The sequence below is a fragment of the Miniopterus schreibersii genome, assembly GCF_964146895.1.
Source record: "Miniopterus schreibersii genome assembly, chromosome: 1".
NCBI classification, from domain to species: Eukaryota; Metazoa; Chordata; class Mammalia; order Chiroptera; family Miniopteridae; genus Miniopterus; species Miniopterus schreibersii.
Window position 1 is genome coordinate 163,316,549 of NC_138101.1, and position 14,136 is coordinate 163,330,684.

Genomic DNA, 14,136 nt, shown 5'->3' on the forward strand with positions numbered 1-14,136 from the left:
TATTTTTAAAGGCAACTCAAAAATGCATTCAGAGTACTTTGCCTTTATAGAGATTAGAAGTAATAATATAACTTACTTGCAAGACAAGGAATTTTTTCCAGCAAAGGGATAACCTGTAGCATAATGAGATCCAGGGAGAACAGCTGCCTGTGGTGTCTCGTTTCATAAACAAGACGACGCCTGAGCTGCTTTTTTTAATCTTCACCCGAGGACATGTTCACTGATTTTATGGGGAGGAGAAACATTGATTGGCTGCCTCCTCATGCACCCCAACTGGGGATCAGACCCACAACCTAGGTATGTGCCCCGAGGGAACTGGACCCATAGCCTTTTGGTGCATATGACAGTGCTCCAACCAGCTGAGCCACGCCAGCCAGGGCTGAGCTCGTTTTTAAATACTACAGCTCATGATACAACTAGCCAGCACAATACTCTGTGTGTCTCCCCCCTGAAAACCGTTAGCTTTGAATTTATATTTTTCTGTTTTGAGGTCTGGATTAAAGTCAACCTCCACAGAATTAAAAAACCAAATACTTTCATATAATTATATGTTGACTTTTCAACAGTATTGTGGGCAGAGTTATAGAAGAGCGATTGTTGCCCTTTTTTCCCCAGGGAAGCTTCCCCATACTCATTTTCTCGAGTGTGGGACAATTTCTTGAGTTTTTAATGGAAATGAGTTAATATTTCTGTCATAAGGGACATATTACATCTGGTACTACAGGGAAGAAGGGAATAAATGGCTCACTTTTCAGAGGTGCATTTACTCTTTGACCCACTAGGGCCCTATTTAGTGTTCTAGGAGAGGTAATTTAGTAAATTGTACTCCAGTGGCCTGAAAAAGTTAATGCAACTCTGAAAAGTGAGTCTTTCAATCGATTCTCCCTATTGCTTTCTAAAAATCAACACTGACCAGACCATATCCAGAGAGCCTTGAAGACAACTGGAGTTAGAGGATCTAGAAGCAGCCAGTTTATGGTCACACAGCACAGGCATTGGATTTGGCTTCAGAGAACTTGCATCTACTTCCCATTCCAATGCTTATCAGATAAGAATCTCATAAGCAGCGGTTAACCTCACCAAGCCTTCCTTTCCTTGCCTACAAAGTGGTGATAATAAGAATATATACCTTACAACTGTATGTGCACATCAAGTAGCTTCTCTATATAAAAAACTTTTTATAAACTATAAAGCACAACAGAATGTTGATTATTAATAGAAGGAAGTTTCCTGAAATAGCCATTTTTGTACCTGATTTTGGAAAGTGATTTATTAGCTTTCCACCAAGAAACTGTGAGCAGAGATTACATTGTAATGAACCATTTCAGGAGAGAAGTTGCCTAGCTAGTTAATCCTCAAGGTATTCCTATTTTTCCCACATGTATTGCCTAACTACTCCATTTCTTTCTTCTATTCTTATCAGGATTATTTCTCTTGCCTCTCTGTTTTGCCCATTATATTTTTTCAGAACTTTTGATAAGATATCACTGTTATTCTAGCTTTCTTGATCTCAAAGGTATTTGAGACATATATTAAAAGACATTACTCTAGTTGATGTGGGGAGTGTTAAAGGCTTGAACCAGGCTGCATCAGTTTATGGAAGAAATATGGAGGCAGTGATGACCACATTACCTTGGAGGCAAGTGTGGGAGTAAAAAGAGGTAAATAGAAACCAGAGTAAATAGAAAGAAGACATGATAAAATGTAGGGTTATAGTAGCTTTTCTCTGATTGGAAGTCTTTCTAACCCAGCCAAGTTCCCCATGTCCTATGTTAGGTTGGTTTGTGAGCCCTCTGTATGATCACCATCTTGAGAGAGTTGTTAATATCTGTAGCCCAATAGCATGTTTAGTATGACACTTAAACTATCTGTAGCTTCGGGGGTTGTTCAACAACGAATTATTTTGCAATCAGTAGTCAAGCATCTGTAATGGGTTTTTAGGCAGAAGGAAGGTTGGCATAGACTGTTTGAACTAGTAGTCTACATAAAAGCTTCTTTTTACAACTGCATTTCCTGTTTTAACAGCTAGAGCCTGGCTAATGTGTTTATCTCTTATGGAAGGCAACAACTGTCAGTGTTGATTTCCCTAAAACTATTTGAATTTTTTTCCTGTGGATGGCTATTTTAGTATGTGACATATTGGTAAAATCCACCCCCAAAGAAACCTACAATGAGAACAAGCCTCAAACGATCAAGCAATAAAACAAGTTTTTCATGAACTGAACCACAGCTAGTTTACATTTGGTTACTGAAAAGGTGTTGCATTAAAAGATGACACAGGCGGTGGGGGGTGGAGGGTGAGGGGTGGAGTTAATTAATCTCACAAGATAACAAAAGATTTTTGTTTTGTTTACATGTTTACATTTATACTCATACATTTATGCAGTTGGCTTTTATAAGGCAAAGAAGAGTACTACTGGTTTGGTGTAGGCTTCAGAATTGTTCAGCCTTCTAATCTTTTGGCATAATGTGATACAGCCAACTCTCAGTTTCCTTATTTTAAATAGGAGGCTCAAAACGTATCACCTCATGCCAGGTATCTATCTCCTGGTGGTGCCTTTAGCCCTTTAATTTCCATCATCTCCTTTCTTTTGTTTTAAATTTCTTCTGTGCCAAGGCTATAAAGTCTTGGAATGGAAAAACGTCTAAGTTGGAGAAAGACTTCCATTGGTTATTCTAAATTTACATAAAATCAGAGTTACCTCTTTTTGGGGGGCAGGAAGTAAATAAAATGTGATCTTAAGAGCAAGAAAACAGCATCTGTAAGTATGGAAACCAATGATCTTACATCATATTGGCTTTAACAGATACCATATCTTTTTGATAAGGAAGTAGATTTAATAATTAAATCTCAGTAAAGCCAACTCTTAACTTTCTACACTAACAAGAATTAAGAGTTGCATAGATAATTAAAATGGGTAACCAATCAAAAATCTTATTTTAGACAGACTTTGTCATAAAGACCTGATCTCAGAGAGGTTTCTCATTCACCTTGTCTCCTTTCCTCTGCCCTGCCTCTGATGGACATCCTGGAATGGCATTCAGAAAACAGAGAATCAGGGAATCCAGGATAATCCCACAAGCTGTGAGATTTTTGCCTGGAAAACAGAAATGGTTTTATCATTTAAGAGAGCCCTTACTATGTCTGAAGCAAGCTAATAACACAAATGCATTTGTAACTTATTTATTTATTTTTAAATATATCTTCATTGATTTCAGAGAGAGGAGGGGAGAGGGAGAGAGAGAGATAGAAACATCAATGATGAGAGAGTCATTGATTGGCCGCCTCCTGCACGTCCCCAACTGGGGATCAAGCCCGAAACCCGGGCATGTGCCCTGACCGGGAATCGAACCGCGATCTCCTGGATCCTAGGTCAGTGCTCAACCCCTGAGCCAAGGCCAGCCGGGCTGTAACTTTTATTTTAAAGCAACCTTTGCTTATCTTCTTTCTTACCTCCCACCTGTTCTCTAAGAGACCCAGGGAACAAAAACAAATATCACATTCTTTCCTGTTTACCTAAAATAAGACCATTCCTTTCTAATTGCAGGTTATTTCTTAAGCCAACTCCTAACTATTGCTTTCACCATTTTAGTGACTGGATTATTTTCTTGGGTTTCCCATTTGTTTAGAGAAATTTCCAACAATTACTAGCACTCTGTAAATAATTCATACAGTAATTGTGTTCCTCTTTTCACTGACCTTCTCTGAAGTATGTTAGTGAGAAGTAGAACTTAAGTCAGTGTCATATACTCCACATGGCATAAGAAAACTGCCCTGCTCCCTTCACAGGACAGTAGCAATATCGTTGTGTTGGTGTTCTTGTTTTGCCATTGTGATTAAAAGTCATTGTATATGCATTTACTCTTAAGACTCTTGCTCCAAGAAGCAACAAAGGGGGAAAGGTGTTTCCCTACTCATTTGGGTCACCATTTTGCTAACATATTATCAGTTATGGTAAAATATGAAATATTTACATTTGGATCATAGGTCAGCTCCCCCATTCTTAAACTATATTCTACCTCACAATCACTAGAGAAGCATAGATACTCCCTATTATAAATTCTTTCTACTCATAATTTAAAATAATTCGATTAGAATGTATTTGGAAATTAACATGCAGAATAGCATCATAGAAATTAGATGCCTACTTTAATTGTATGAGATTATACAAGCTTTATCAGAAAATATATGATCAGCTCTAGGTTATTTATTTTGTGAACAGGAGTCAGCTGGGACAATTCGTATTTTTTTGGTTCTCCTAGAATTTGAAATTCTGAGCATAAATACTTTCAGTAAACATTGTAAAGTACAGATGTGGTTGATTTACGAATGACATAAACTTGTGTGGGAGTCCAGATGTCGGAATGTGAACACAGGTTGTTTCTTCCTTATGTCCTATGGGAATGTAGGACTTTTTAACATTTTATTTTCAAATTTTTCTTTTCCTTCCTTTCTCATTTTTAAAGATTCTTAGAGAAATTCAGTTTATTCTTTGGAGTGATGTATCTTTTAACAAATTCTCATTAGTATTTAGATGAAGGTGGGCACAACCTCTAGCCCTTTATGTATTGTACTAGACCCCTCTTTGAAATTTCAGAGAGCAGATACTAGACTTAATTGCATTTTTTGTTGTTGTTAATCCTCACTGAGGATATTTTTTCCATTGATTGTTTAAAGAGAGGGAGAGAAAAGGAGGGAGGCGGAGGAGAGAGAGAGAGAAACATCACTGTGAGAGAGATGCATCGATTGATTGCCTCCCACACACACCCCAACTGGGACCAGGGATCGAACCTGCAACCCAGGTAGGTGCCCTTGATCGAGAATTGAACCCACGACCCTTTGGTGCTTGGGCCAATGCTCTAACCACTGAGCAACACCTACCAGGGCCCCAAGTATTACTTTTGAAATCAGTCACATGTTTTCTTGAATACCTGCTCTCAGCAAGGTGCTGCATTTGGCAGTATCGAGATACAACACCAACCAACATTCAGGGCCTCAGGGACCATTCTCAGGGTCTTATTGCTGTCTTCCTGTCTGTCCCTTCTCATCTCCTTTACTGCTTTCTTCTGATCTTTCTGACTTCTGAATTTGGTGTTCCTCGGGTCCAGTCCTCAGGCCTCATCTCTGTTTAATCTAACTCCTAAGAGAGCTTTTATAGCTCCATGGCCTCATGTATCTTATGTTGATGAAGTCCTGTCCTCGGTCCTGAACTTCAGGCTTATGTCTGATTGCCAGTTGGATGTCTTTTCAGTATTTCAGAGTTACTTAAAACTGAGCTCTGGATTTCCTCTGAAACCTGCTCCTACTATAGTTCTTCCAGTCTCAGTAAATGGAAACTGTTCTACAAGTTGCTCCTGGCAGAAACTTTGCTGTCATTCTAATCCTTTTTCTCTCAGACCACCAGCTTTACCCACAGATCTTGTTGGCTCTTCCTCACAACTATTTTAAGAAGCCAGCCAACTCTCACCACTCTCTTCCCACCACCGTATTCCAAGCCACTGTTATCTCTTGCTAGGATTATTCCAATAGCCTCCAATTAGTCTCCCAGTTCCTATCCTTACTTTCCTACAGTGTTCTCCCTACCCAGCAGCCATAATGATATTTCTAAAATGTGTATAAGCTCTCCTTCCTTTCACCATGACTTCCCATACCACTCAGAATAATGATAAAATTCTTCACTATGGCCCAAATGGTACCACACAGTCTGTCTTCCCGTTACCTTCCTAACCTCATCTCTCACAGCTGACCCCCTTGCTTATTCCACTTCCACAAACATCACACGCACACTCCACTTGAGGGTGTTTGAACTTGCCGTGTCCTCCGTCTAGAGTCCTCCTTCCCAATATCTAAACGTTGTGTTCCCTGACTGCTCACGTGTAACCTGATGAGAGGCACCCCCTGCCCTCCTCCCCACCCCTGATATAAAAATGCACAACCCTGATTTTGGTCCCTCTCTACATGCTTACCTTTGTTCTTTTTCATTGCACTTCCACTGCCTGACATACTGTAGTCAGAAAAGGTGACCTGTATGTTATAGACTTTATTGAGACCTGCTTTGTGCCCTAGTACATAGTCAGTTTAAAAAAAATAAATGTTCTTTACCTGGAAATAATGGATAGTCTCAGTTTGATTGACGAAGAGTTCCATATATGATCAGTGACCAGGCTGTTAATTGTGATGTTAAGATCTTCTATACCTTATTAATTTTGATCTGATTGATCTATTGATTACTGGGAGACATTCTCCTACTATATCAGTGTATTTATCAAATTTTCCTTGTAATTCAGTCTGTAACCTGTAGGTCACTTTTTTTTACTACAGTACAGTTAGTTTAAAAATCAGTAATAAGTTAACTGCCTTATACATTTAGAAATTAAAATTCACACATCCAAATAACTTGTGGGTCATACAGTACATCATAATGGAAATAGAAATATTTACAACTGCCCCAATGGCTCGGCAGTTGAGCATCGACCTATGATCCAGGAGATCGTGGTTCGATTCCCAGTCAGAGCACATGCCCCAGTTGTGGGCTCCATCCCCAGTGGGGGGATACAGGAGGCAGCCGGTCAGTGACTCTCTCTCATCACTGATGTTTCTCTCTCTCCCCTCTCCCTTCCTCTCTCTGAAATCAATAAAAATATATATTTTTAAAAATATTTACAACTGAACAATAAAGAAATACCATATATGAAAACTCACTGATGCAGCCAAAGTCATACTTAAAGGATAATTTTTGTACATACATTAGAAAAGAAATTACTGGATATTAGTGGGCTCGGGAACTACCTGAAGAATTTTTTCTTAAGGGAAGGGGTTAAACCCAAAAGAAGTGGAAGCAAAGAAATACTAAAGAGAAAAATTAATGAAATTAAAATTCAAGAAACTTCAAGAAAACTAAAAGCTGGTTTCTAGGAAAAATTGATCAACTATAACAGAGAGAAGACACAAATCACAAAATTAGGGTTAAAAAAGGCAAAGGGGAGGGGAAGGGAAATAGGAGAAAGGTGGTCAAAAAGTACAAACTTTCAGTTATAAGAGAAATAAGTACAAGGAATGTAATGTACAGCCTGATGACCATGGTTAACACTGCACTGCTGTATGATATATAGGAAAGTTGTTCAAAGTAAATCCTAAGATTTCTCATCACAGTGCAATTTTTTCTTGTTTTGCTTTCTCTCTTTATTGTATCTATATGAGGTAATGGATGCTAACTAAACTTACAGCGGTAATCATTTTATAATATGTATCATTCAAACCATTATGCTGTATAACTTAAACATATACAGTGATATATGTCAGTTATATCTCAGTAAAACTGATGGGGGGATATATTTCTAGGCAGAGCAGAGATTTTAAAAATAAGGATAGGGGAGCAAAAGGGACATCTGTAATACTTTAAACAAAAATAAAAATTATTTTAAAAAAACAAAAAAAACTAAAAAAAATAAAATTGACTTTTAGTTCACGAGGGCTCCTGCTAAAAAAATAAAAATAAAAAAATAAGGATATAATGAATAAATTTGTAACAATAAATTTGAAAACAGAAAATGGACAATTTCCTAGGAAGTCTTAAAACTGTCTTAAGAAAAATAAAAAACAAAAATAAACCTATAGCAATTAAGAACATTTATTCATTCAGTCAATAAATATTTATAAAATGTGCCCAGCACAGTTTTAGGCTCTGGAGATACAGTAGTGAACCAAAAAAATGAAAGTCCCCGTTTTCATGGATCCTGCTTTCTAGTAGTGGGAAACAGATGATTAATAAATTAGGTGTTGATGAATTCTGTAAAGAATAAAAGAGGGAGAATAAGCTTTTTTTACATAAGATAGTCAAGTAACATTGGACCTGCAAGAAGTGGTGGAGCAAGCTGAGCAGATACTGGAGAAAGAGTGGTTCAGGCCTGAGGAATAGGTGCAAAGGGCCTGAGGATGGATCATGTTTGGTGGAGCCGAGTGAGTATTGTACATAAGGGAGATTGGCAGGAGCAGGGATTGGTGAGGTGACCAAGATCTAGATCATGAAATCTGTGTAAGGACTTTTGACTCAGCAGTTAGAAATATACCCAAATAGGAACAATGATGAAAACTTCTACTCACATTATATATCAATTAAATCTCAATAAGCTGGGGGGAAATAACTCCTGTTCATAAGATTATGGAATTAATTAAATGTATGTAGAATTTCTTTGTAAAACACCATCCAAGTGATAGATTTCTGTTTCATCCAGAAGTACTAATTTGTTGAATTAGTACTAGAGAGCACCTGCCATGGCCAGGACTAGTACAAAGCATAAAGAACACAAAGATGATTAAATCATGGTATTGCTCACTGCCCAGTATGGGAGACAGATGCAAACAATATTTCTGCATTGTGCTCTAGGAGCTATAACAGAGCTACTAAAGTCTGAAGACTAGGAGAGGCCTCAAAACTTTGCAGTCTGTGAGTTGACCCTTGAACAACATGAGTTTGAACAGTGTGGGTCCATTTATGTGTAGATTTTTTTCCCGATAAATATCTATACCATATTTGATCCACAGTTTGGGGTCCACAAAGGTGTGGAGGGCCAACTGCATGCATTGTTCTGTGCCATTTTATGTAGGGGACTTGAGCATCCATGGATTTTAGTATCTACGGGGATCTTGGAACCAGTCTCCCTAGGATACTGAGGGTAGTTAGGTTTTGGGGAAGTGAAAAGTTATACATGGATTTTCAACTGTGTATCAGGTAAGGTACCCCTAACCCCCATGCTGTTCAAGGGTCACCTGTATATTAAAGGAAGGTATGTGGATTCTTTTTAGGGTGGCTTATTTTTTTTAATTTATTTAACCCAAGAAGAATGAAAAATGGAGGCTTCTCAATTAGCCATGGTGATTGTCAAATGGTGTTTCTGCTGAGATGAACATCTATCTGCATGTGGCATTGACCACACCTGTCTGTAGTACAAATAAATTGCAGTAGTGGGCAAGAGAGAATCATGGTAAGAAATCTACTTAGAAACATGATATAACCATAGCATGTCAGATGGCTATTTTAATTATTTGTCTTAAAGTTGGTTCAACATGAAGTAATTCTACTGGTTTTTCTTAATAAATGGTATATCACAGCCATTTGCCAATCTTCATCATTAAAGCTAACTTGCTATTTTAGTCTATTTTAGCACGTTCTACTCTCAAAACACCTAGCTCCCCTGAAAACTTACTAGTTTCTTAAAATGTAATGCATGCCAGCCCTGTCTTCAGTGTGTTACCTATGTTATCACACTGCATCCTCATGACTCTATAGGGACTGATTTCCCCATTCCAGACTTGAGACAACTGAGACGCGTAGAGGTTTACTAACAGTCCAGGTTCACGTTGTTAAGAAGTGGCAGAGCTGGGATCAGAACCCAGGCTGTGACTTCAGAGACTGCACCCTTCACTCCCTACCTGCCAAGCTGAATTGGCAGTGAATGCAGAATGCTTCATTGCCTGTAGAGATTCAGATGTGACGGTCCTTAGCCTGATTGAAATAGGTCAGCACCTTTTTAAATTTTGAATTATGAGTTTCCCTGTTTTAGAACACAGTGAAGAAAACTGTAACATCACTGCGTATTTCCTCAGGTGCTAAAATATGTATATTCTACCACAGTTCCAGGCTTGGCTTTGCCATTGACTACTGTGAGTTTGGACAAGTTTTTTTAACCTGGATTTTGGGTGGTTCCACTATAAAAGGAAGGGATTAGACTAGACAGTTCTCTCTATTTCCTACTAGCTCAGTAAATTTTCTGATTCTGTACCCTACCAGAATTAAAGGTTGATATCAACTTTTTTATCAGTCATCTAGAACCTGTTGTTCCAAATGAGAAAAAAAAGTATGGATAATAAGTGCTCTTCTCTTTCGCTGGGCTCTTTGTAATTTAAAATACTCAAAAAATTTATACCAAGGCGCTAGCCTTTGCCATCCTAAAGTGTATATGTTGTGTGCTCAGTTTTAAGGGCTGGGAATATTCCCTGAAGGTCTGTGCTGGTCCTAAACAAAATGGAACACTCAAGACTAAGCACTAAAAATATCTCATAAAGTGCTTCCTCCATGCACTCATTGGAACAGGTAATTACTGTGGCAACAACAAACTAATTTGAAGTGTTAGCTGTTAATTAAAAGAATGCGGAGGTGTATAGTTGTCTTTTGGTGTAACCAGAGCCTCCATTCAAACTTCATTAATCACTTTACAGTTAATGTGTTGAGGAAGGTCAAGACAATTGAGATGCAGTATCCGCTGAGAGTAAACAAATTCCTTTTCTCCAGGTGGAATGCCATTTGCAGAGTTAAGGAGCACACTCCACTCATACCTGGCATTGCCTTTGTCATCTGCTTCTCCTTGATGATTAAATGTTAAATCGGTACTGTCATTGCACTGTAAGCCAAGCCACACAGCATTTTTATTGCTCGAAATCGAACCCAGACTTCCACGGATGAATTAGCGTGCGTCATAATTAAATCATCAAGCTCCTCCTTTTATTTCACTTGGAAATAGGAGACCTTGCTTTTGGAAAAGAGATCAGCTTTCTTGACAAGCTAATTAAGCTGCCAAACTGTTCTGTATGGTATATATTAAACTATCTGCTCATCGTTTACTTATTGGTGCTCTTTGTCTCAAAAGCCCCAGTGTTGCCTGTTGTCCAAAGTGGCAGCACTTCTTTTTACAACTTTTGAATCCTTGTTTATGCATTCTACTATTAGTCTTCACATTTTTTGTCTTTGGTTAGTGATTCTAACATAGAGTATTTTTAAAAGTTGAAATTTGAAGAGTCAGTGATACATAAGAGGAAAAATAATATATCATTATTAAATTACCTATATTTACATGGAATAAAGTAACTAACTTCCTTCAAATCACATTTCAAATTAGCTTAGTCCATCAACTTTTCTGCCAGGCACTGAGGGAAATACAGTGTGTGTTGTCGTTGTCATCTGCTGCTGCTGCTGCTGCTTCTGCTGCTTTTTTTATTGATTTCAGTAAGTGGAAGGGAGAGGGAGAGAGAAACATCAGTGATTAGAGAGAGTCATTGATCAGCTGCCTCCTCCACGCCCCCTACTGGGGATCGAGGCCGCAACCCTGGGCATGTGCCCTGACTGGGAATCGAGCCATGACCTGGTTCATAGGTCAGTGCTCAACTGCTGAGCCATGCTGGCCGGGCCAGTGTGTGTCTTTATATGTCAATTTATTACATGAATTCAGATATATAATGAGTCAAATCATAACCTGAAATGTAGTTTCACATTGTAAAAGTCTGATACTAATATAGATAGTAAAGTAAGTGCTAATTTGTTCTAAGCCCTTTTATAATATAGGGGATCCACTTGTAAAACATCACTTTATATAAAGTATAAAAATTTTTAATTTAAGTTTTATAAACTTAATGGTATTTGTATATGCTAGGGAGGTCTATAGATACTTTTACAGATTAAAGAACTCTTTGGTAAAATGAACAATTGCCAATTTTTATAATCTTGCTTTTCCTTTAAGATATAATTTCTCTATAATTAATTGATAAAAGTTAAGCGTACCTTCCAAAATTGACTCAACCTTTGTCCACTCAAGTAGGAAAAGCAGAATGAATTTCTTATAACATATATACATGGATATATACATACATTTACATATTTTCTTCTACTTTTACATGAATTTGTAACATTTTATATATGGAAAGTTATAAGTACTTGTAGGTTCTTAATAACTAAATTGTATCTGTAAGTCTGCACTTCAAAAACAATTGTCAGTGATTGCACAGCTCTGTACATTTACTAAAAATTATTGAATTGTACACAAGTGAATTTTATCATATATAATTATACCTCACTAAAGCTGTTTAAAAAATTTGTCAGAGTGTCTGGCCGGCATGGCTCAGTGGTTGAGCATTGACCTAGGATCCAGGAGATTGAGGTTCAATTTTCGGTCAGGGCACATGCCCGGGTTGCAGGCTCGATCCCCAGTTGGGGGCGTGCAGGATGCAGCCGATCAATGACTCTCTAATCATTAATGTTTCTGTCTCTCTCTCTCCCTCTCCCTTCCTCTCTCTGAAATAAATAAAAGTATATTTAAAAATATATATTGTTGGAACAGCCACACAAAAATTTCTGCCAAAACAACAGAAAATGTTGTTTTCATTTGATAATAGTGGAGTGCATATTTGTGTAGGTTTTTTAAAGACATAAGCAATTTTTTGTAACTGTATGGTGATGGTGTTAATTAGATTTATTAGGGTGATTCTTTTGCAGTATACATATACAAATATCAAATCATTATGTTATATATCTGAAATTAATATAATGTTACATGTCAACAATATCTTGAAAAATAATAATAATAAAGTAAATGAGCAATTTTTACTACTAGTTTATTACCAAGTAAAAATTGGGAACCTGGCAAATTGTGCAACTTGGCAGCTGAGGACGGGGAATTCCTGGCAAGCTAAATTAACTTCCTCCACATGTTTTCTACCCCCTCACATCTTAACACTAGCCAGGTGAGAGGAAGAACAATCTGGTCTTGGCTAATGTGCAAAATCCTCTATGGAGCAAGACTTTAATTCTTCCAAAATAATTTCTTTCTTTATACTTTTATGGACTTGCAGTAACAGTGCTTGTTTGTGTTGTGTGGTTCATTTTGAAATATTTAACTAAGGCAGATTGTTTCTGGATAATGTTCAGAATGTGTAGTCCTTGCAGTACACATATGAAAGGCCACATTTCATTTAAACACAAAAGGTCTTGCAGATTGTTTCTGGATAATGTTCAGAATGTGTAGTCCTTGCAGTACACATATGAAAGGCCACATTTCATTTAAACACAAAAGGTCTTGATGAAATAATGGTATTTATTCTGCAAACCTTAGTCTCTTTTTCATAAATAAATGTATTCATATTCCTTGATTTAAATTGTAGTTATTTCACTGTATCTGATCATTTGATCTTGTCTCCCTTCTGAAGCTTTTTCAATATTGAGAGATGCCAACTTTAGGAAAAGATGAACCACCTACTTGAGTCTTATAACCCTGTGACTTCTTATAGAAATTTATATCTTTTAAGCCATAGTTAATTCCATGTGTTTTGAGATTATTTTGATGAGGGAATATAACTGATTTGTGTATGTATAAATGAAATAAACAGAAGGAAAACCTCCCGTTTTATATGACTCTGTATAGTGCTTAGCAGAGAGCTGTAGAAGACCTCCACATACACACACACTCACACACACTCACACTCACAATGACAATCTGTCGTAAAGGATCTAGAGCCAGAAGACCTGGATCTGAGGTCCACTTCTGCCACTTACTGACTTTGTACCATTAGGCAAAGTACTTAACTTCTCTGTGCTTCAAAGTTCTCATCTATAAAAGGATAGTAATGCCAGCATTACCTCATAGGGTTATTTTAAGGTAAGGTATAATGAATCATTTTGTAAACCATTAAGCTCAATAGAAATGTAAATTACTAATGTTATTAGTGTTCTTGGAAAGTATCATATGTCCTGTCGCTGCAGATGTGTTCAGATTTATATTTATGTCCTTAACCATTTTCTAGGTTGTTTAGTGATCCCAAGTAATTTTGTTTTGTTTTGTTTTCTTCCCTTAGAGCATATCACGTCCCAAGTGGGAAAATCCTAGCTGTAAAGGTAAGTGCTAGATAAATTTCATGACATTCTTGATGCTTACCACTCCTCCACCCCTTGTTTAGCTTGAGTCACAGGTAGTGATAAACAGGAACTGAAATGGTTTTAGGTTTGGATTCGGTGGTGGAAACTGTGGCACTGTTGTGACATTCAAGCTCCTGAAGGTGTTTTAAGCTCATGCCTTAGCATGCTAGGTGTGAGCACCCCACGTCATGACTCCCTCACCGTTGTTGCCTACACTTCTTTCTGTGTTCCCTGTTAAGTGGCATCACTGTCTTCCTGGTCCTGCATCTCAGAACCTTAGTTATTCACTCCTTGTTTCCCTTTATCTCTGGCATCCTATAAGTCACCATATTCTATCAGAAATTTCCCCTGAAATGTGTCCATATGTCACTCTTAGTGTTCTCATCACTGCTTTGGCATCGTATCTGGCTCACATACCTCCTACCAGAACTATTTATAACAACTTCATTGTACC

General features: G+C 37.6%; 1 protein-coding gene across 3 annotated transcripts in view; it reads left to right on the top strand.

Moving 5' to 3' along the window:
* The window catches only part of MAP2K5 (mitogen-activated protein kinase kinase 5), a 238,893-nt gene that overhangs the window by 65,280 nt on the left and 159,477 nt on the right, over window positions 1-14,136 (top strand). For all 3 annotated transcript variants that reach the window (XM_081134329.1, XM_081134330.1, XM_081134331.1), the window contains exon 9: window positions 13,622-13,661. In XM_081134329.1, coding sequence (XP_080990455.1) covers window positions 13,622-13,661 — 40 coding nt within the window. The remainder of the gene's footprint in view (window positions 1-13,621; window positions 13,662-14,136) is intronic.